Raw genomic sequence first — 21,792 nt, 5'->3', positions numbered from 1 at the left:
AGAGCTGGGTCGGAGGCCACGGCAGGGTGGCTCGTGGACATATAAACAGCCCACCATGAAGCTGTGCACAGGAGAGCCTGAGGGCGCAGGGGCGCCTCAATAAAGGCAGCGATCTCTCGTAAGGACGGATGATCCCTGTCTTGTGCCCACCCTGGGCCCCCACGGGGCCGGATGCCCACGGCCTCACCATCCCGTCCCCTGCCGGCAAGGCTCACTAATAGCCACCTTCTCTCCTCCAAACCCCTCACGCCTTCACCCTTCTCTCCGAGGGCAGGACACCTAAAGCCAACAGTAAAATGACACAGCAAATATAAGAGCGCACCAGACAACCAAGAGGCTGCCACGGAATCCTACAGAATACTCGATTAACCCAAAAAAAGGTAGTTTCTGGAACCAGCTCTCAGCTCAGCCAAGATCAAGGGTCTCCTGCTCAACAGACCCAAGTTCAGCCCCAGGGTCTTGAAGCGACCACATCTGGTCCCCCCACCAGGCCCACCCTTGGGTCTTTAGCGAGAACCTTCTACTTGCTGTCGTGAGAGTAGGAGAGGAAACGTGAGCAAAGAGGTCAATCCTCAGGCCAGGGGGATGGACCAAAGAGCAGACTGGCCTCACTCCCAGTTTGTTAAGTGAGCCCCGTGGGTGGGGGTGGGGGCCTTTGGGACTCCAGTCCTCCCCTGCCCACAGGCCTCTCCTTTCCACTTGGCCACAGCCGGCGGCGCTCCCGGGGCCAGCGCGAGCCTGTGTGTCTCACGGGAGCCTTCCAGGCAATCTCCACCCCATGTACCCTTTTCCTTGATGTGGCCGGGTACACACTCTCCAGCTGTGTGCCACAGCACCTGCCGTTTGTTGGTATGCGTGTTTGGTGTGTATAAACACGTACACCTACGATTATTATGTTTGCAGATACGGATGCCACGTCAGCCTACTGCGGATATCCCGGGGTGGTCTTTGCTCAGGACGCTTCTGTCTCCCCGTCCCTGGCAGAGCCCCACAGAGCCCTGGGCCGATGTGCTGAGTTACGATGATCTGGCATTTCAAGTGTGGCTCTCCTCTCCCCTTGGGAATAAAAATCTTCCTGAAAACTTCAAATCACTCAAGAAAAGCGGACTATATAGCGACTGGTCTGCAGGGGAATCGGTTTATTAAGTCTCCCGGGCCCGACGCCTTCATTCCCTAGAATCAGGTGGTCTGCAGAACGAATTTTAATGAAGGTAAGGAGGGTAATTTAACTGCTGGTCGAATACGAAGCCCAGTTTAACAGACTGTCGAGCCACCGCTGAAAAGTCTGCTGCCTTTTTGCTCTGCGGTTTGTGTAGAATCCCTCCCGACCACTCACCAGCAACAGATAAATAGCATACGTATACACGAGACACCAGAAATCCTCTGTTCACCCACAGTAATATCTGCGCCGATAAAAGAAGGCCCCGCGGTTTTTAGTATTTCCTGTAATAAAGAGGAGAGAGAACGTGCACCGGGGCGTGGGGGTCTTTAACACAGCTTTGTTCTGTGCCGTTTCACCTGATACCGTCCACGTAAACGTTATTTTTGTAATTTGCAAGACATCAAATGAGACAAAACACCTAGGACCACGGCTGGCTCTTTAGTTTAAAAAAAGTTCAAAAATAGTTTTAAAAAAGCCTTTGTTCAAAACACATGACGAACTCAGAACGTGGAAATTTCAGATGCGTCTAGAGTAGAGACCAAGCGAGGAAAAAAGGAAGCCAGTCTCCCCTTAACCGTTGCGTCCCACCTCTCGTGGGCATGTTAGGGTGGGTGCCGCTTTGTGCTTCTGAGTGACAAAGGACACATGTGTTTGCCAGCCCTCCTGAAATAGAAGTACACGGAAAGCGCCACGGAGGCAGGAGCCGTCGCAGTCCCCTCAGCTGCCACCAGATGGCAGCCTGGACAGAGCTGAGTGGGGCAGGTCCTGGCGCCGCAGGCACCTGCACTCACTTCATACAGCCCTCCTCACCTTCCCCTAAACACAGGGACAGACGAGTCACCTGGGGGGCCGTGGGTTCGATTTTGACAAAAACACTGCACTCTGAAAAACATACCTCTGAAAATAATATGTAGAGAAACAGAATTGAAAAATGTGAACACTGTCCTAGCCGCCGCCAGACGCGGTGTGGGGGGCGCCACGGTGTAGACACGGAGCAGAGAGGGACCCAGGAGATGCTGTCGGGCGCACCCACTGCCGAGGCACCGGGGTGCACGCGAGCCTGGGGCCTGGGACGAGCCGCAGGGCCTCCCTGAGTCAGGGCAGCCTCCGGGAGGCCGGCACCTCCTTACTCGCCCGTGCCGAGCAGTTCTAAACGTTTCAGGTCAGCGTGAAACGTTCACAGCAACAGATTTATGAAACGTGTGTGCCGGGATTTTACAATCACCACTGAGCATACACAAAGGCCTCTTCTGAAGTCTACTAGAAATAGTCACTTCTGACAAATTTCTGTTGAATTTTAAATCATGGCAACTCTTCCCTCTCACACACAAGTACTCACAGTAGCACGTTAAATGTTTTATTAGTTCCAAGGTTCCAGCATCGCGTCTATATGAGCATGCCAGCAAGGCTCGCTCAAACGGGACGTCTGCCGAGGCCTTCCCTGTCCGACCTGGACTGCCCGGCTTCCTCGAGACAGAATACAACGTGTGGGCATGGACGGGCTCTAGCAGAGGGGCCAGGCACAATGGAACTTTCCCCATGGTGTCCCCGACCCCCCAGCCGGGCAACCCTAGAGCCCAGATGGGAAACAGGACCACGGGAGCAACGTCAGCACACGGTCCCTCTTGACAAACAAAGGGACACTCGTGAACACTGCTCAGAAGACACCCACGTTCAGGGTAATTTTCCTTCAAATATAAATAAGCAGTAAAGTCTTCCATTGGCGTGGAGATTTCCGCTTTTCATGCAATCATTACGTTCTCCTGAATGACTTCGCCTTGAACTCCTGTATTCACAATGCATGACCTCTTTTTCCACCTGGTCCCCGCCCCACCTCTTCATACAATGCAGAGGAGGAGTCTACAGTCTTGTTTTTCTAGCTCAAACCGGCTGCACGCTCCGTCACTCGTGTTTTCTCTCCATGCACACAGGGGGACATGAACCGGGGCTCCGCTCAGGACATTTCTGATGGATGCTTTAGAACCTGGGCAGCTTTCCCTGGGTTCCCGGAAGGATTCCGGGGCCCCGACGACACAGATGTGCGGGCTGCACCACCTGAGGCCCTCTGCTTGCGTGGGCTCCAGGCCGGGAGTACCAAGCCTCCTGATTCCAACTCGGAAAGCTTCCTGCGTCTGTCCCCAGGAGTTTTACACTGTATGTGTGCTGTTTGCTGCCGGCCCGTCTCCTCCAGTCAATGCATCCGTGAGGGCTGGGAAAGGTGTATCTGCTCAACACTGTAGCCCTGTGCCTAGAACATTCCAGGTACTCAATAGCTTCCTCAAGGGGAAGACCCCAGACTTGCTGGAGAAGAACATACAGCTCATGTATAGAATAGGAAAAATGAGAGTAAGGTCAAAGACATGTCCTGAGACCGGGCGGGCGCCCTCTCTGCTTTCCTACAGGGCCAAGAGGACCAAGTGGTAGGGATGTCTTTGGATGCCGAGGCACCTGTCTTTTCTTCAAGTGGGACAAGCTATCACTTCTTCCATTCTGGTTACTTTTCCTCTTTAAGAGTGCCCCCTCCCCCATCCCCTGGTGCACCAGGCTTTCTTCCACACCCAGCCTTCTAGAATTGTCCCTTCCTCCCCTCCCCATCCTATCTCCTTCCTAGAGAGACTCCTGTCCCCTGTCCTCCCTTCCATTCCCCGCCTCCCCCCCCCCCCCCACCACATTCCTGATGAGTCATCAGGCCATGGATCAGGGGCCACCGACCGGCAACAGCAGGGATGCAAGCGACCAGTCCCTGGTTCTTTGGGCGCCCAGATGGAGCTGGAGAATGGCCCGTCGCACGCAGTCTGCGAGATGCTGACCTTTGCTCGTTCAACGTGTCAACAGTGTGATGATCCGCTGACCTTTGTGAATGAGCACTTCACTCAGGGAAGGGAAAAGAGGGTTTATGTGTTTGTAACGAACTGGGAAGTCAGCTCAGCCTCCCGCACTGTGGGCTCCTCTGCCCACCTTCCCTTCGGAGCTCGGGGAAGCCACAGGTAAGGACAGTTACGTTTCCTTGGCTGTAAACACAGAGAATTAAGACGAGGGAGCGCTTTAGAGTCAGGGGGGCCCTCACAGCCTCTGTTCCCGTGGCTTTTCCCCGTTAATGGCGCCTGGAGAGGCTCCCGAGGGCGTGGGCTCCGAGTCCGGGCGCAGCTAGGTCACAGGGAGGCTGTCCATCGCTGGTCACCAGGTCCCAGAGGCACGTTGAACGCCCACCCCTCTGGTTACGGTGACCCACTAAACCCATTGTACGTGGGTCAAATTTTTCACAAACATGGGAAGCATGTGGCACAGAAATTTGTATCTGATCCCAGTCTCCCCAGTGAAAGGGACTAGACAGAGCCCCGTTATTCTGTGACTTCATGATGTCGAAGAAGTCAAATAACCGTGGCATTTACAGCTCCATGCGTCCCAGCGGTCACCCCAGCGTTGTGCGAAGGGAGCCCGGGATCCTTCGCAAGCCAGGCCACAGCCACCTTCTGCCAACTGCAAACACTTTCGTTGGTTTCCAAAGGGTGAGCGAGCGTGCGAGGGTATCGTGCCTAAGGAAGAGTGACTTTCCGCTCCGTGTATCGTGGGAACGTTTTATTCCCAGGGGTTCCAAGGCTGCACGTGGCTGAGCCTGTATCTGCTGCGCTACCCCGGGCCACGAAGGGCACCACGAAGAGTGGACGTAGAGGGTGGCACACCGTGGCCTCAGTGAGCAGGGATTCCCTAGTTCACAAGAACTGCTCTTGGGTCACTCATGGGCGACCCATAAAAAAAGCCACCTGCCCGATTTTAAAAACCGAAGCTACGTGACCTCGAATGACGATGATCTTCCTGTTCCTGCAACTGGTCCTTGTGGGGGCGTCTGGCCCCCACACCCCCCTGCGAGCACCTGAGCTTTCATTCAGGTCATGGCTTCTCCTATTCTCCTCAGGACCCCTCTCCAGGATGGGGGTGCTCAAAAGGCCGTGAGGGGGGTTCGGTGGGCGTGCGAAGTGTGTGCAGAGGCAGGTACAGGCACCTGTGTCGACACGGAGTGGGGAGTCTTCATTTCCACAAAGAAGCAGGCTCTCCTGCTAGAATCCTCGTCCCTTTGGTCTATCTCTTGTGTCCTCGTCCTCGACCGCACGCGCTCAGCTCCCAGGAATCCCTTTACTCGCTTCCCCAGAAGCAGCTGGGATCTGTATTTGCATGAAACCAGTGCCCAGCGGCACATCTGTGCAAGCGGGAGATCTCAGCCCCACGGACTCTTCCCTGATTAGCAGGAACGCTTCCTAAATTTTAGGCATCAACACATCTAATCGTGGTGTTGTGTAACTGAGTTAAGAACCACGTTCAAGCTTCTTCCTAAGTGGGGAGCAGAGCAAGGGATCCACTTTGCCCATTTTGCCTTCTTATAGCCGGGGTTTATCACGGAGGGTGCCCCCGTCCTCTGATGTGGCAATCCTTACCGTGCGGGGCGGGCATGCATGCCACACAGCCCCAGCTCCTGCCCACCGGACACTATGCCTGCCCACTTCCCAGATGTCCTCCAGGCAACTGCCCTGCACGGCCTTCCTATAAAGAGATTGCGTGGCAGCCTCATACCAAACGTCTGAAATTGCAGAGACCCTGGGAAAAATACGTAACAAGGACCCTGAAAGGCTGGGGACTAGATGGTGAGGAACAGGAGGGCAGCTCTGTAGTTTTCTTTCTTTTCTAAACATTTTTTCAATGTTTCTTTTTTGACAGAGGGAGGGAGAGAGAGAGAGAGAGAGAGCGAGCATGAGCAGGGGAAGAGCAGAGAGAGAGGGAGACACAGAATCCTCTGTCAGCACAGAGCCTGAGCTTGGACTCATGAACTGCGAGATCATGACATGAGCCGAGTCAAACGCTCAACCGACTGAGCCACCCGAGCGCCCCTGCAGTTTTTCGATACTGAGCAACTGGGGGGCGGGGCAGAGCTAGGAACACCACGACCCTTCTAGGCGATACTTGATTTTAAAAACTATCTGGGTCCGGTAACAGACGACATCACAAACACAATATTAAAAGCCAATCCTTCCAACTTTTCACTCATAAAAAAACAACACGTTAGTACGCCTGGCTACATTTCCCCCCACTGGACAAAGTTTCCCTCCATCCCAGGAAGATCCCAGCCCCAAGCACCGTTAACTTCTTGATAACCGCTAACTTTAGATATTTAGCAATGCAATTCTGGTATCACAGAATAGTAATATTCCAAATTTGGGAGCATTTTTTCCCAATTGTGTCTTTGCTTAGACCTGAAATAAATCTTAGGAAAGCCCTCCCACTTTATGCTGGGTTTAGGTTTTTGGAGGTGGAGGGTCCCTTCTGCAGGACAGCGAGGTAGAGAGCAGAGGGGAGGAGGAGAAGGGACGAGCAGGATGGTGGCCGAGCAGGACAGGACAGGACACACACTCACCACTGGGCTGGCCCGCGCCGAGCTGGCTCTGGAGGAGGCTCGGGAGCTGGAGTTGAGGTGGCCGCCGCGCTCCGAAGGCTGCCCGCGCAGCCCGCCGCCGGGACGCAGACAGAAACAAAGGGACAGGGTCAGCAGGGATCAGCGACAGCGGAGGCCCCCACCAGCGGCCCGTTAGTAGAGGTCAGCCACGTGCAGTGCAGAAAAGACAGGGGTGAGCACGGACACCAGGCTGTGTCTCCAAGCTTCAAATAAAGGCCCGCGAGGAACAGAAAAAAAAAAAAAAATTAGTCCTAGTATCAAAAGGACACAGAATTCCTGGGGAGCGAGAAGAAAGTAACACAAAGCGTCCGTTCAAGTCGGCTGTGGAGTCACGCCTGCTTTACGCACAGAAAGCCACCTCGTCCACGCGGACAGGTCTGTGTATTTGAGAACATGAGTCCTTCCACTCGAGCACAGAAAGTGACAGCCCGACGGGGTGCTTGGCTTTTTTAGCAGGGGAGAAGTTTGCTTTCTCTCTCATTCCAAGTGAAAACAAAGTTAAGATTTAGGGTTAATACCAAATCAAGGCATGGCCCAGATTGCCTGGTCTGGCGGCCTGAATGAAGGTGTCTGTCTGCCTGCGCTCTCTCTCTTCCGGGAAAGGAAAACACAGCAAGTAGCCGATCTGGAAGCTTCTCCCTCTTAACTTCGATTTTCATTCACCTTTGTTCCAGCCCTAGACACGGTGCCATGTGTTTCTGTTCTCGTGTTTTCAAGTCTCACTTGCCTCTTGAGCGAGGTGGGAGGGGAGAGGGAGCCGGGAGGCAGGAATCGAGCACGCACATGACTGAGGACCGCAGTCAGCCAGCGGTCTGTGGCGTGGCCTGAGGGACGTCGTCCCAGAGACCTGCACGGCCCAGCGGTGAGCCCCTCCATCCAGCCCCCCGGGACACCGTGCACCCTGGCGGGAGCGGACTGTTCTCTGCCCTGCCCACACGGCCCCCCGGGGACGTGCAGGCATTCTCCCTACTGCTGTGCTCTAGGCACAGAACTTCAGAGGTGCTCGTGATTCTCATCTTAAACACCACCTTTCAGCTAGCACATCTTTCCACCAGAATGTAATCCCCTGAGGACAGGGTCTTTGTCTATTCCCTGCTGAATTCCCTGCAGGGACCGGATGAGGCCAGGCACAGGGTGCACTTAAGCAATACTTGTTGAATGAACAAAACCAACTTCAGACTATAAGCAGCCAGACCCACCCTACCCCATCGTCCTTCTCGTTTCTTTACCCCATTAGTATCTATTGTATACTGATGCTTACAGGTGCACAGAAAATACAGCCATACGTACACCCTATGCAAGAATCACTACCACATTTGGCATTCACAAGAAACTCACCACCATTCCTAGTCTCACCTTTTGCTTTATTAGTCAACATAAAAGAAAATACCCAAGGTCAGTGCTTTAAGGCAGAAGAATTTTGCTTTTGGGTTCACGGTCACAAGCCAGAGGAAAACTGTCCTAGAGACAAATCCTACTGCGTTCTAGGTCATTCGTGTCCCGGTTCACCATGCAGAGATAGGACAGGTTGTGGTTGACCGGGCTTTTTGCTGGCCCACGGTTTTCCAAACGCCTAGTCAAAACCTGCTCTCAAGTCCACTGACCTGATCTCACAGGGAAAAGTAAGTTTCAGGTCAGTATCACCCGGGTCCAGGGGCCACCTTCTGAGCAGCTGGTGTCTGAGAGCCAGTGGGGCTGATGCGGGGCTGATGTAAATTATAAAGATCCTGTCCAGGCCTCATCTCTTACTGGCCATGGGACCTTGGAAAAGCTAATCAGCCTGTGACCGGGGACATGGAATCGTAAGGACACTGGCCACACAGAGCTTCCAAGGATTATGGACATCACTCTCTTCCCCGACTTCACTTTCTGCTACAAGCAACTGGCACGCTCCTGGCTCAGAGTGCACTGGTGGTGATGACTGCTCCCCAGCGTGTCAAATTAACTCCCGCCAGTTCACTCACGGCCATGAGTCCTTCCCCCACCTCACACACACAAACACCTTACGGATAGTGAAGAAGGTATAAAATAGAAAGCTTTTCAGGCAAAACAATGGTACTTAAAAGTGAGCCAGTCATTTAGTTGTTAAACTGTGATTAAGTCATTTAATTGCAAACATGCACGGCAGTGGAGCTACCTTCCCGGGGAGGCTAACAGTAGCTGGACGCTCTGGAGGTGGGGACCAGCGTCCCAGAGCGGGATCGGGACCACCCTGTGCAGGTGGGGGGGTCAGCCTGGACTCAGGTCAAAACACAGGGTCCCCCCCCCCCACTCCACCCTGCATTGCAGGACAGGATGTGAGGGATTTTCAACCCCAGGGTCCAATCTGTCCATGGGGGGCTCTTTCTGCATGGGAGTGCAGTGATAAGCGCAGAAAGAATTTGTTTTTGTTCCCTCTGACTTCTTCGGCATGGTTTGATGCCAGGGACACATGGCTAGATTTTAGACATTTGTGCTGTCAGGACAAGAAGACCTTTCACCTCCTTAAACTTCCCGAACCCCATGGCTCCCAGGTGGTTCCTACAGGAGGCAGAAAGCACAGAAGTAAGAGTGCTCAGCGACGCCCCGGTAAGAATGGGGGAGGGGCGGCTGGTCTAAAAGTCCACCTGCAGAGGCCATATAGAAGGAGAGCGGATGGGACACACATCCTGCCTGATCCGAAGTTCTACTTCGGTCACAGGAAAACTACCCAGGGCTCGCGACAAGTTTCATTCTCTTGAAGAATTAGTATGTTGTCTCTTTTCTGATAAAAGAAAACCATTTCGTTGCACTTTATCCATCATATGCAGGCCAGAGCTAATGCACGCATTAGGCGTGATCTGTGAGCTTCTTAATGGCCTACAGACATGTTTAAGAACTGAGAAAAAGACTTAATACAGTGGGCTCCACCCCATTTAAAATGTTATGTAATAAGGGCGTCTGGGTGGCTCAGTCGGTTGAGTGTCTGAGTCTTGATTTCGGCTCAGGTCATGATCTCAGGTTCTGTGCTGACAGGGCTTGGGATTCTCTCTCTCTCTCTCTCTCTCTCTCTCTCTCTCTCTCTCTCTCTCCCCCCTTCCCCCACTCGGCTCTCTCTCTCTCCATCTCTCTCAAAATAAATCTTAAAAAGAATAGAATGTTATACAATATAAAATAAATGGTTAATTAAATGTCAACAAAAACCAATGCTACGTCAATTAATCATTGGGTTTCGATATTTATAAAAATTACATTCTGGAGAAGCCTGTAGGTTTGATTGGCTTTGTAAGGATTCCTAAATACTCATGAAATACAGTAAACCATAAACTGGATTATTTAACCACTTAAGTAGCCAATTAACACCGAAAGCAACATTATAAAAGCACTTTCAAGCAGTGGTTAGCAAGCCATTATATTTCACATGGGGCCTGGGTACATTTTCACAGGACCCGAGGGGGAGCCCTGGCAGGCAGAAGGACCCATATGGTCAGTTGCCATTCAGTTTCCTCGGCCCCTCAAGATGGGCCAACTGGTTTCCCGCTTCCACGGACTGACTCCATTTTTTCTATTTTGCTTCCCTCTTTCATTCATTTATTTACTCGTTTTTTTCATTCAACAAGTATTTCTTGCACGACTAGCTACACCCTTATGTGATAGCCAAGTCTGTCATTTCAAATCCTTTGAAGAGGTGGAAAGACGGCAAAATAAAAGGAAATTATGTACGTGTAACATCCTGAGTCTCTAATAAATCTGTTCATCTTCCTCAAGTATCCAGAGGTGAAAATAATTTGCAGCCTGTGGAACTCCCCTCTTCTTCCTTTTATTATTTTAAGGGCACCTCACTACGTATTAGTACTGTCAGCGTGTTGCAGGAAAACAGCGGATGAAACTCAGTTGAGGTGGGTCTTCTCCCTTGAAGTCGATGTAAACTGACGTGTGAGGACACGAACCCGCCAACCAAAGGCTTCGCGATTCGCATCATCCGTGGCCCAGCCTCACTATACTGGGAAATTGAGATGAGATAGTGTTTCCTCCCTGTCACTCTGGTTAGTTATCTCCAGGGGTTGGGGCTGTGCCCGGTAAGCCAGTCAGGGTCATGCAGCACACGGGAGAAAATTCAGAAACCACAGAAAACGCCTTACAGCATAGGAACCGCAGGCACTACCCCGCCGCGTCCCGCCGGGACCGATGTCATCGAACACAGATGCCTGTGACAAAAACAGACTGTCAGGTCAGGGAGCCCTTCCCTTTCCACTGGTGCCCAGAACACAGGAAAAGGGAAGCTAAGGAGGTCTGACCCGAGAGAAGAACACGTTCGGAACAAATCGCGATGGAAAACAAGCAGGGAAGGCCTTAAACCACCCACAGAGGCCAAAGCTGTACGCAACAGGGTCATGCAAAGATCTGAGAGAGAAACGAGTTGCTGTTAACTGGCATGCAATGCAACCCCCCAGTAGCTCCTTGAAACGCATCGTTCTGAAAAACGTTCCTTGCTAAGGAAAAACCTGTTAATCCAGATTTAAAGTGAGCAGATAATTCAAATATCCTGAATTCTGTCATGGCATCCTCACGCCTGACGTGCAAAAAATTATGCTAGTATGAAGAAACTTCGGGATACAGAAGTAGGATAACGATAGTTCAGTATTTTGTAATTCTTTGGAAACTGCTAACTAGAAAACAATACTTGATTAACCTGGAAATCTCACGTAATTAGGCACTGAAGGCGAATGGGGGTTTACAGGACTGTGCATGGCCACACCAACTTTGCCCGGCTGAAAGGAGCTTGGATTCCCCTCTCTCTCCTTGAGGACATGGCTGGTTTGTTCAGCCAGTTATATATGCTAATTCTTACGGGTGAATTCTGATGAAAATTCAGAAGCTTATTAGCAATACAGTAGAACCACTTTGTTCAGTGAGGGTTTCCTGCAAGGGGGAAGTGCCTTGTATTTAAAACTGGAAATTTACAAAGTCATAGAGCGCAATTGGTTAACATCGGTTGAGGTTACCAAACAAATCAAAAGCCATCTTTCTTCCTGCCAGCAGGGTAAGTAAATGATGTCTTTGCTCCATTCCTGGCTAATAATCCTATGCGAGCACATGTCTTCCCGGAGCCTGAGGCAGTCAGCTGCAGGGAGAAAGAACGCCCAGATCCAGCCAAAGGGGACTGACAGACATCACCGGTCCTACAGGCTCCTTGTAAGGGGGGAGCTCTCAGGTGGTGACGCTGCAGACATGTGCATCCACACTCCCAGAGCAGGTGTGAGAGGTGCCTGGCCCCAAGGGGGCCAGTGGGGCCCGGATAAGTTGGGGGATGGGGCGGGGGCAGGTCAGGGGACTGTGGCAGGGAAAGGGGATGGGGGAGGGAGGGCAGGTCAGAGGACTGTGCAGGGGGGGAAGGGGAGGGGGAAGGGGATGGGGGCACGGGCAGGTCAGGGGAGTATGGGGGGGAAGGGGGGTTGGGGCAGGTGAGGGGACTGTGGCTGGGTAAGAAGGGTTGGGGGCGGGTGAGGGTCAGAGGACTATTGGGGGGGAAGGAAGTTGGGGGCGGGGGGGCAGATCAGAGGCCTCTGTAGGGGAAGGGGGATGGAGGTGGGGGGGCAGGTCAGGGGATTGTGAGGGGGAAAGGGGATGGGGGGTGGAGAGTAGGTCAGAGGACTGTGCAGGGGTGGGAGTGGGGGGATGGGGCGGGGGTAGGTCAGGGGACAGCAGAGTAGGGATGGGGAAGGGGGCGGGGGTGGCGGATGGGAGGGGGGCGGCAGGTCAGGGGACTGGGGCAGGCAGCACACGCACCCGGTAACTTGCAGGAGGCCGGGCAGCACTGTACAGATAGGAGGGCTGCAGGACGAGAGCGAAAGGCAGGTTTTAAAAGCCTTGGAAAACAGCAACGAATAACAGTGACAAGATAATCATGATGCTTTCAGTAATCACGACAGCTGAACTGTCGTACAACAGAAGGAAAGAAAAAAGTCAACGTAGGGTTTTCAGTAAATCACAGACACAAATCCAACTTTAAAATAGTAAACGTCCCCAGGATCTCTGAAATAGGACTACTTTCCAGCCATTTCTTTTCAGGCATTCCTGGAGGAAAGAGTCAGGGAGTGAGACCGAATGGTGACAAGGTGAAAATGTCACCAGCAGCAACCAAACCCCACAACTCAAAATCCCAGGTTAATAAAGCACTCCAGGGTGTTAATACATCAATTTCCACACAGGAAGAGAGCTGCGGACACAGCGCGTCTATTTCCATCAAATGATCCCAGTCCCGGTCTCCAGGAGCCAACAGGAGCTGTTAAGACTGCTCCAGCCGGCCAGGGCTGGCACGTCCCTGTAACGGGGAGCCCACACCCACACCCATATCCCGACCCGGGCTGAGCCGCGCCTGTGTGGGCATGTGCCCCAGTGAAAGGGCAGCTCCTGGCTCGGCCAGAGCCTGAGTTCCAGAATAGGATCATGACTCATTTACAAGCAGAGGCCACGTAAGCCCGCAGTTCAGGGCCACCAAGAGGGTCAGGGAATGTGCGGGACCCAGGATGAATCACTCAGCAAGGCAGGGGAGACAGCAATGCAAGGAGATACGGTTCAACCTCTGCGGGAGGAGGAGTGCGGGGCTCTGACGCTGCGTTCCTTGTATAGACAACGGGCTCCTGTACCTACAGCCCAGGGCCTGACCCGCCCACCGGCCTTGTGAAAACAAAACAAAACAAAACAAACCAGGAAACAGAGGGGAGACTGAGCCAAAGAAATAGGGCTGTTCTCCCACTTCTCAAAGATGGAGGAACCAGATTAGGCACAAAGGCTTCCAAATTGCTTCCTGGACACATTTACAGGAGAAAAATATTTTTAAAGAAACACACGAAACCCCAAATGGGGAACAATTGCTGGAAAAGGAGGAGAGAGCCCCAAGAGACCAATTCTTTGGGCCTGAGCTTTTGGAAATACACACTTAATAGAGGCTCCTTTTTCTATATAAGGTCCTAAATGATTTTGATAATGTCTTACGACGTTGACGAAAGTCTTAGCAAGTTAGTCAAGCCAAATAAAACACCTGCTAAACTCTGCTCTCTGGACTTGACATGGAAAAGGTTGAAGTATCTTCGTACATTTGATCGGAGAGGGAAGTGACCCCACAGAAGGAAAGAGGAAGGGAAGCGGGTGACAAGGAGGAGGACAGACCTGGTTTCCGCTCTGGGTAGACAGGAGAGCAAGGCCGCCCCTGGGAAGCCCGAGGTCCGAGCAGGAGAGTCCCTGTAGTCAGAGAAAATGGGAAGGAGGGGAGAAGGGCTCACAGCTTCATTTCACCTCAAAGGTACAATGGTATGGCGCGTCCGCACACAACTACCTTCTACGACAAAATCGGTTAAGGGCATGCACTTACGGAGGAGGGAGAAAGGAGGACGATCAGAAGGAAATAAAGACCATCCGGTTAATTGACAAAACTAGGACACGGGACCAAACCAGGAGTTCTGAATCAACAAACAGGCAAAACTACATTTCATTACGTTTTAACCGACAGCCAGACCATAGGGGTTTGAGAGGTCTTTGTAATTTGAGCTCTGAGTTTTAAAGTTTGGATGGAAAAATTCAAAACTAAGGATTGGCAGAGGTATCAGCCTTTATGTAATAAGATATTTCACTGGACAGGACCTCTGACCTGGCTTTCTTAGTTAGCTATTTACACAATGCGTATGTGTTCAGGATTCACAGAAGATGGGGTCTAATTCTGAGACCAACAGTCCATGCAACGTCTCTGGGGAATGCTACCATACAAATTGTTTCCCCAAATAAAATGCTTTATCCAAATGGAAGGCTCCTTGAAGAAGAAGCCAGCAGCTCCGGATTGTCATCTTGGCAGTATTCTACTAATTGTACAAGCACGGGACAGTCCTTGAAGATGAAGTGGCTCCACTCAAGTAGCCTGATGGCACCTGAAGATATCCTGCCATCCCCTCAAGGTCCCATAACTTGTGCCTAACATTCCTATGTCTTGCATAAGCTATACCGCCTGACCTGAGGGGCAGGCAAGTGGAACTCTGGAGGTGGGGTGGGGGGACGGGACAGGGGGGAAATGTTCTAACGTCTGACACAAATGTTGAGAGAATGGTTGAGAGGACGCCGTGTGTAGAGGCCATCTTGTCAACCCCTCTGTGGGACGTGGCAAGTGCCAAGGGGGAGAAAGCGTCCACAGCTGTGGCCGCCATGCCAGGGTGTAGGTCTGACAAATCTGCAAGACTGGAGAAGTCATTTAGAGGAGTCTTCAACACTCCGTGCTACCTTAATATCTTTCTGTTTTAGATTTAACTAAAATGAAACATGCCCACGTGTTTTGCAGGAATAGATATAATACCTACAGAACACGGTAATTACCAGAAGATTCTGCTGGTCGGTGAGTACAGTAAGACCTCGGGCAGAACAAGGGTGGGACATGTGGCCTCAGGAAAGTTCTGATGTTTAACGTTTTGAATGGATCGACTCTAATTTTGACTCCAATGTGGGTTATTTCTCTTAAACGAATTTAAGTGAGTCGGATCCGTGCTGAACCGGGGTGAATAATTCACACCCACGTATTAGCTACCTAACACCATCGTCTACTTCAGAGCAAGTTTCTCAGCTCAGAAAGTGACAAGGAAGCCAAGTGTTCTGGACGACAAGGTGCTCTTTGGAAACAACAAAACCTCCCGCTGAAATCCACACAATACACAAAAAATTCAAGATGGCGAAACCCACCAATACTTTGGTGATTACAGCTGATCTTGTTTTCAGTCAAAATTCACCTACTGGGGGAAGAAAGGGTGGAGTTCTTATTAACATATGGGGCTGAAAGGCAACAGTGGAGTTTGGAAAGTGGACAAGCAAGCTGATGGGGGAATGGAAAGGCCAGCCGTGTCTGGAGCCCCCTGCAGCTGGAATGAAAGGGGGCAGGGGATGAGGCAGGACAGGGGAGAAGGACCAGGAACCACCGGCTTTAGTTCCTTAGTTTCTATTTATTTTTTCCCCATGTACTCTTCGAGGTTCAGTTCACATCCTTTGTTGCGACACTCCTTTCTCCCTATTGTCCCATTTATGCTGCACCAGCGTATCTGGGAGCTGGGTCTGCCTTCTGTTCTAGAAGTAAATGCTTCCACAGTACCGACCTATCTCACGCGTTACCTGTGTGATCTTTCTGCGATAGTCCTGCCTACACTAGGTTCCCTAGTGTTTGCTAAGTGAGCATGAGCCTGATGGAAAACAAACCTTCTCTATTAGAGCTCTCACATAATTGAGAAATCTTTGCGCCCATCGAGATCGATGCATGTCCTTAAAGTGTGGGAAGGAACTCTATCTACTGTGTAGACATCTGAATTTGGATTTGATGTGGTTTTCATCCCTAGTCCAGTCTGTCCCTGAGAAACTGCCACAAAGTTTGCATGCACCCTACAAAGTAATTCTGTTTTCAGGAACTCTCAAGGAAAGAATGATAAGGTTTTCTTCCCCACCCCCCCCCCCCCTTTGACTACTTCTGACTACAAACACCCACATGAATACTTTCTTTCCTTGTACCCAGCTGAATGCAAATAGGGATTCGAATGCAAGACAGTGGGCTAAGCCTGCATAAAATACATCATGTCAATTACTGCCCCCAACCTGACCTCAGCATCCACCCAAATGAAAATTAGTAAAACAGGCGTGAAAAATGAAAAGAGAACTGAATTCACACACAACACTGCATGCTACAAAACCTGTGGTTTTTGAATAGAGGATGTGAAAAGATTTAAATGAAAACCAACCAACGTCTCCTCTCTGGCTGATGACAAAGTAGAGAATCTGCCCTCACCGCTGCTGCTGTAGCTGGAATTCTGAGAACCAAAGAAGACACTGTAAGTGGTGAGCACTTCCTCACTGTCCCCCAAAGCACCACCTGTCCTGGCCAAAAGGCAAATATAAAATCACCGATGTATAAAATCACACCGGTATCAGTGCCCCAGAAATACCAATGTAGCTTAAGAATCAAGACACTCGGCTACGGCAGAACTTCTTAACAACCAGAGATAATACAACCTAAGCTGTATTTTGTATTTTGGTGTTTCCATCCCCGCGATGTCTTATGGTTCAACTCGTACTGGTTTTCACAATATTGCAGCTCTCAAATTACTCGTAATTACTTACTCAACTCAATCTCCTGATGAGCCGCCTGTAACTTCCCACCGGGGACTTTCCTTATTACGTACTTCGTTAGGTAACGAAGATGATGTCTGGTGCAATATTTTCCATCTTTCCTGGGCCTGACACAGCTGATGGCTCAGCTCAGCCGAATTTGCAGAGAGGTGGCTGCAGCCTGAGCGAGCTGCACCCATGTCGCTGAGAGCCACCCCCCAGACCCGCAGCGATCTCCGGGGACTTGGCGTATATCTTATAAAGGTCAGAGTCTGCACGGGGAGGCAGTACAGATGCATGTTACACACAAGGCGTAAGATGCTCATCGATACGGTCAAGGTCGTTCTCCTACGGAGACTTTCAATTCCTTCACGGAAGAAAGAGGTGCTTCCAAGCCCTTGTGGTCAGTCTGGCTATTTTACTCCTCCCCACGGACGTGTGCTGCTGGCACCTGTGAGATGCCTCCCTCCCTTCCGGTCTTTTCTCCAAGCCCATCCTCGCCCTGGGACCTTCCCGCAGAACTCGCGGCGTGCACGTGCGCTATTTGGTTCTTCAATTGTTCTGTTTCCTCACTGTTTATGAAATCAATTTTATGTCCCGTTTTACTCTGCGGTGAGCAATTTTACCAACAAGCTCTTTTGCATTTGATTTCTAGAGGCATCGCTCAAATCCTAAACCAAATCAAAAGGTTTAACTTTTTTAACTTACTGTTTAGCTTACCGTTAAAACTTTATTGTTTCAACGTAAACGCCAAAGATTAAGAAATATGGACATACGGATGGCACATAGCTCACTGATGCTACCTCGTACTGACCGGGGTACTCTAGAGAAGAAGGTGGCATTGGGTAGCAAGAGTGGATGACGGAACTTCTCAAGGAACTGCCAGCTCTAAGCGATGATTCTTTAGGATCAATTATGGGGAGAACGATGCCTCTGGGGGAAGAAGTTGCTAAGTAGTCAACATAACCCCAGTGAGCAGTCTGGGGCCAGCAGAGTCCTGCAGCCTGTCCTGTGAAGCCAGCTCCAATCTGTGCACAGGAGACACGGCTGTCCCCACCACACGAGGACAGAATGGTATGCTGCCTGCTTCCATCCCCAGATGGCGGCCTTACCTTAAAGGAAAACATAACAGAACTGGAGGAAATCCAAAGGCCGTCAACATAAAAAACATAAATAGGAAGACACGGCCTTTAAAAGGGGAGGGTTTTTTTAGTCTGGAATGAGGAGAGTTTCGATGAAACGGAGGTGTATGCGATGCTTAAGAGGACGAGAGGCTAAACTCGTCAGCCAGTTTCAGAAAGCTACAGTGGGGCTGGGAAACCCCTCTGACACCTGAAAACAGAATTCAAGGGCAAATAGGATATATCTTAATACAAGTAAGATAAATGAGAAGAAACACTAATTATACAACTAGTAAAATTTACTAGAAGATGAAAAATAAAGCAAATGTAGGACTAGGAAGATTTTAGATAATGTAATGTACAACGGGTCTGCAAGTGGGTCATGAAACTTCATTAGAATGTATGCAGTTTGTGGCCTTGTGAAGTCCCCTGTGACCTCCCTGCTAGGTAGATCCAAAGGCCTCCCCACTTGTCTCCTGCTGTCGGTCCCTCTGCTCCTTTCTCCCACCACAGAACGTTCATGACCCTGCCCCTTCTGCGGTCTCTGACCCCTGCCCTGGGAGCATTCCATGGTCAGGGTCCAGGGGAACACAGACTCGAACATACGTGTCCTTAAAATGACCAGGGAGAGGTGGGCACGGAGGGAGAGAATGTCAGATGGGAGGTATACTTGAAAGCTGAATATACTTACTATACGCATTCTGCACGTACCCCCAGGGCAACAAAATAATGACGGAGTGAGTATTTAATCCTACATGTTTCTAAGCTGAAGAGATTCTTTTTTACATCCGCCTCTTGCATTGAGACTTAGAATGTCCAGAAGACCAACTTTCTAAGAATGTTTCCCAGTTGAAAACCATTAGCTTCCACTCATTCACGTGCTTGGCCGGGGGTGGGGGTGGGGAGAGACCCTTTATCACACGGAAGAAAACCAAAACCACAAGGAAGCTAAATGTAGCAATATTTTCTTTAAACCGCTGCAGCAACCTGGTTGAGTTTTGTGTCATGCGCATTTACTATACTAACCCTGCCAGATCTTCTATTCAGGGACTGGGATCCATATAATTCTCCATCATAGCCATTTGTCTGTTTCAATGAAGAAAAGAAGAAAACTGACATCAGTATACAAATGAAGACGCAGGAACAAATCAGCAGGGAAGCGTTAGCTGGGCTGTAAATTGGGCTTCCTTCGTGGAGCGAACGAATGACAGGCCCAGGACAACACAAACCTTAGCATGCCCCTAGATGCTTCCGTGCTTCTGATCTGCTCTGCCGCAACTCGGGGGGGGATCGGACACTCAAGCTAATCACACCCGCCCAAGTCACTGTTCCTTGTCAGTACAGGTCACTGTAGGATTGCAGGCAATGCCCAGCCCTTCCCGCGGGGTGGAGCGCGTGGCCACGGGTCCACGGCTGCTTTTCCTCGGCAGTTTTCCCGTTTCACAGTGGTGCCGCGGGAGTCCTAGTTTTCCAGCGGCCTGAATGCCACGGGCAAGTGGGGTAATGCCTTGGCCCACGTCAACTAGCTTTCAGTTGTTGGTTCACAGGGTTAAGTCCTTGAAAGTCATGGCCCGGTATGAAGTTGCATTCAGAAGATTCAGAAATAGCTTCTGCTCAATCTATAATTCGGTGCAAAAGTTCATCATGGAAAAAATGTTTCTCATGGGGGTAGATTCTCTGATTAGCTTCTCTTTCTTTTTTTAATGTGTGTTTATTTTTGACAGAGAGCGCGGGAGCAGGGGAGGGGCAGAGAGAGAGAGGGAGACACAGAATCTGAAACAGGCTCCAGGCTCTGAGCTGTCAGCACAGAGACGGACGCGGGGCTTGAACCCATGAACTGCAAGATTATGACCTGAGTCGAAGTCGGATGCTCGACCAACTGAGCCACCCAGGCCCCCCTCTGTCTTAGCTTTTCATTCATCCTGTCTTCCAACATTATTTTTCAGAATGAAATCTGAGGATGCATTTCATGATTTCCTAATTTGTCCTCTAGAAAAGAGAATGATTGGGACCCCACCTCCCTTCTCTCCTCACCTCTGCACCCACGTTCCACCAGCCAAAGCCTGGCCTATCTCGAATTGCTCTCATTCTATAAGGATGTTTCTGCTGATTTAAGACAAGAGCTGTTACATGTCAGAGGCCTGACCAGCTCTCGAGATAGATAAAGGAAAACGGTGGGGTGGGGGGTGGGGCTCCTTCGGTTGAGCGGCTCAGGTCACGATCTCATGGTTCATGGGATCGAGCCCCGTGCTGGGCTTTGTGCTGCCAGCTCAGAGCCTATTTGGGATTCTCTGTCTCCTTCTCTCTCTGCCTTTCCCCTGCTGGTGTGTTCTCGCCTTCAAAAATAAATAAACGTGAAAAAAAATTAAAAACAAGGAAAAAGGAAAGCAGTCCACAGAACTGGTAAAACCGGCAGGAGACGCCAGGGGGTCGTGGAGGTGAGTCCAAATTCCAGATCAATGCTCTATCGTGTGACCTTAAGCTGGTTGCTTAACCCACTGACACCTCCACTTCCTCAGCTGTTAAAAATGTGCCTAGAAATACATACTTTATAAGGCCACTGGGAGGGTTAGACCGGATTAAAATGAGTATCCCGAGTGCCTGACCCGTGTGCCGACAGGATGGCTGAGTGAGCGCCTGTGGGAGGGACCCAGCACCCACGAGGAACGGGAGCCTTGCTCCCAGGGTCGGGCATCGGGAGACCGGTTGGCAGGTATTCCGCAGCTAGACATTAATGGAAGAATAAAGAAAGGGATTTCCAGACAGGTTACAAATCCAGGTTCACTGCCATCCTGACTATAAAACTATGTATTTACTTTTGTTACAACTCAATACCAAGTCAACTTGAAGTTTCTAAATGAAACAAAAGGGTAGGTAGACATCCCTCAACTTTAAATTTCAAACCTTGGGGCGCCTGAGGGGCTCAGTCAGTTAAGCGTCTGATTTCGGCTCAGGTCATGATCTCACGGTTCGTGGGTTCGAGCCCCGCGTCGGGCTCTGTGCTGACAGCTCGGAGCCTGGAGCCTGTTTCGGATTCCGTGTCTCCCTCTCTCTCTGCCCCTCCCTCACTTGCCTCTCTCTCTCTCTCTCTCAAAAATAAATATAAAAAAAATAAATTAGAAAACTCTGTGAATAACATTAAAACATTTCTGAAATAAATTTGATAGGCAGGAATTTTACTCAATCTAATCTAATCTAATCCCTTTCCCCACTGACAGGATTTTCTGATATGGAAACGTGTATCAAGGACTTGGATACCTTTTCTATCTGCTTAGAAACTCATTCCTGGGAAAAATTAATGTAACAAGAAAGGCTAACATCAATCCATTTTTGATGCCTTTTCCTTTACTAACAAATAAAGTAAAATATATTACATATATGAACCCTCTGGCTTTCCACTGCTGCTTGTGAAATACATCCTTCCCCATGCGAGTTCTTCCTTCTGGCCTTCTCATTTTCCAGCGCGGTGTGCAGCCCAGAGCAGAGGGCCGTGAAGGGCGGGAGGGCAAATGCGCCCCTCATTGTCACCATTTCTGTCCTAGCTTTCCACGGCCGTGCAGGAAAAACTCCCCCTTCAACAGCTCTGTGGAACACCCACCCTTTCTGTAGTAGTGGAATTCTGCCGTGGGGAGTATATTCCTAGAACGAATTCTCCAATCCACAGAGCTCATGGACACCTCTATGGTGAAAAGTACTTTGACCTCTTTAAAAAAAATTTTTTTTAATGTTTATTTTATTTTTGAGAGACAGAGAAAGAGAGAGAGACAGAGCGTGAGCAGGGGAGGGGCAGAGAAGGAGGGAGACACAGAATCCAAAGCAGGCTCCTGGCTCTGAGCTGTCAGCACGGAGCCCGACGCGGGGCTCGAACTCAGAACAGTGAGATCACGACCTGAGTGGAAATCAGATGCTTAACTGACTGAGCCACCCAGGCGCCCTTAGAGTACTCCGACTTCTTAAAGAACACCACCAACCTT

The 21,792-nt window shown here is 50.5% G+C and overlaps 1 protein-coding gene across 50 annotated transcripts in view; it reads right to left on the bottom strand.

Annotated features, from left to right (window-relative positions):
* LRRFIP1 (LRR binding FLII interacting protein 1) overlaps nt 1–21,792 on the bottom strand; it is a 141,273-nt gene that overhangs the window by 29,209 nt on the left and 90,272 nt on the right. For 16 of the 50 annotated variants that reach the window (XM_045481898.1, XM_045481912.1, XM_045481901.1 and 13 more), the window contains 6 exons: nt 18,845–18,904; nt 16,331–16,399; nt 13,740–13,811; nt 12,357–12,401; nt 10,709–10,774; nt 6,570–6,647 (listed from right to left, as the gene is read on the bottom strand). The exons of 26 other annotated variants lie outside the window; for them this stretch is intronic. In XM_045481898.1, the coding sequence (XP_045337854.1) occupies nt 6,570–6,647; nt 10,709–10,774; nt 12,357–12,401; nt 13,740–13,811; nt 16,331–16,399; nt 18,845–18,904 (390 nt within the window). The remainder of the gene's footprint in view (nt 1–6,569; nt 6,648–10,708; nt 10,775–12,356; nt 12,402–13,739; nt 13,812–16,330; nt 16,400–18,844; nt 18,905–21,792) is intronic. 8 more of the 50 variants (XM_045481899.1, XM_045481900.1, XM_045481913.1 and 5 more) reach the window with 3 other exon arrangements.

This window comes from Leopardus geoffroyi, chromosome C1, assembly GCF_018350155.1.
Source record: "Leopardus geoffroyi isolate Oge1 chromosome C1, O.geoffroyi_Oge1_pat1.0, whole genome shotgun sequence".
NCBI classification, from domain to species: domain Eukaryota; kingdom Metazoa; phylum Chordata; class Mammalia; order Carnivora; family Felidae; genus Leopardus; species Leopardus geoffroyi.
The sequence above is the reverse complement of the archived record's forward strand: the minus strand, read 5'-3'. Positions and strand labels throughout refer to the sequence as shown.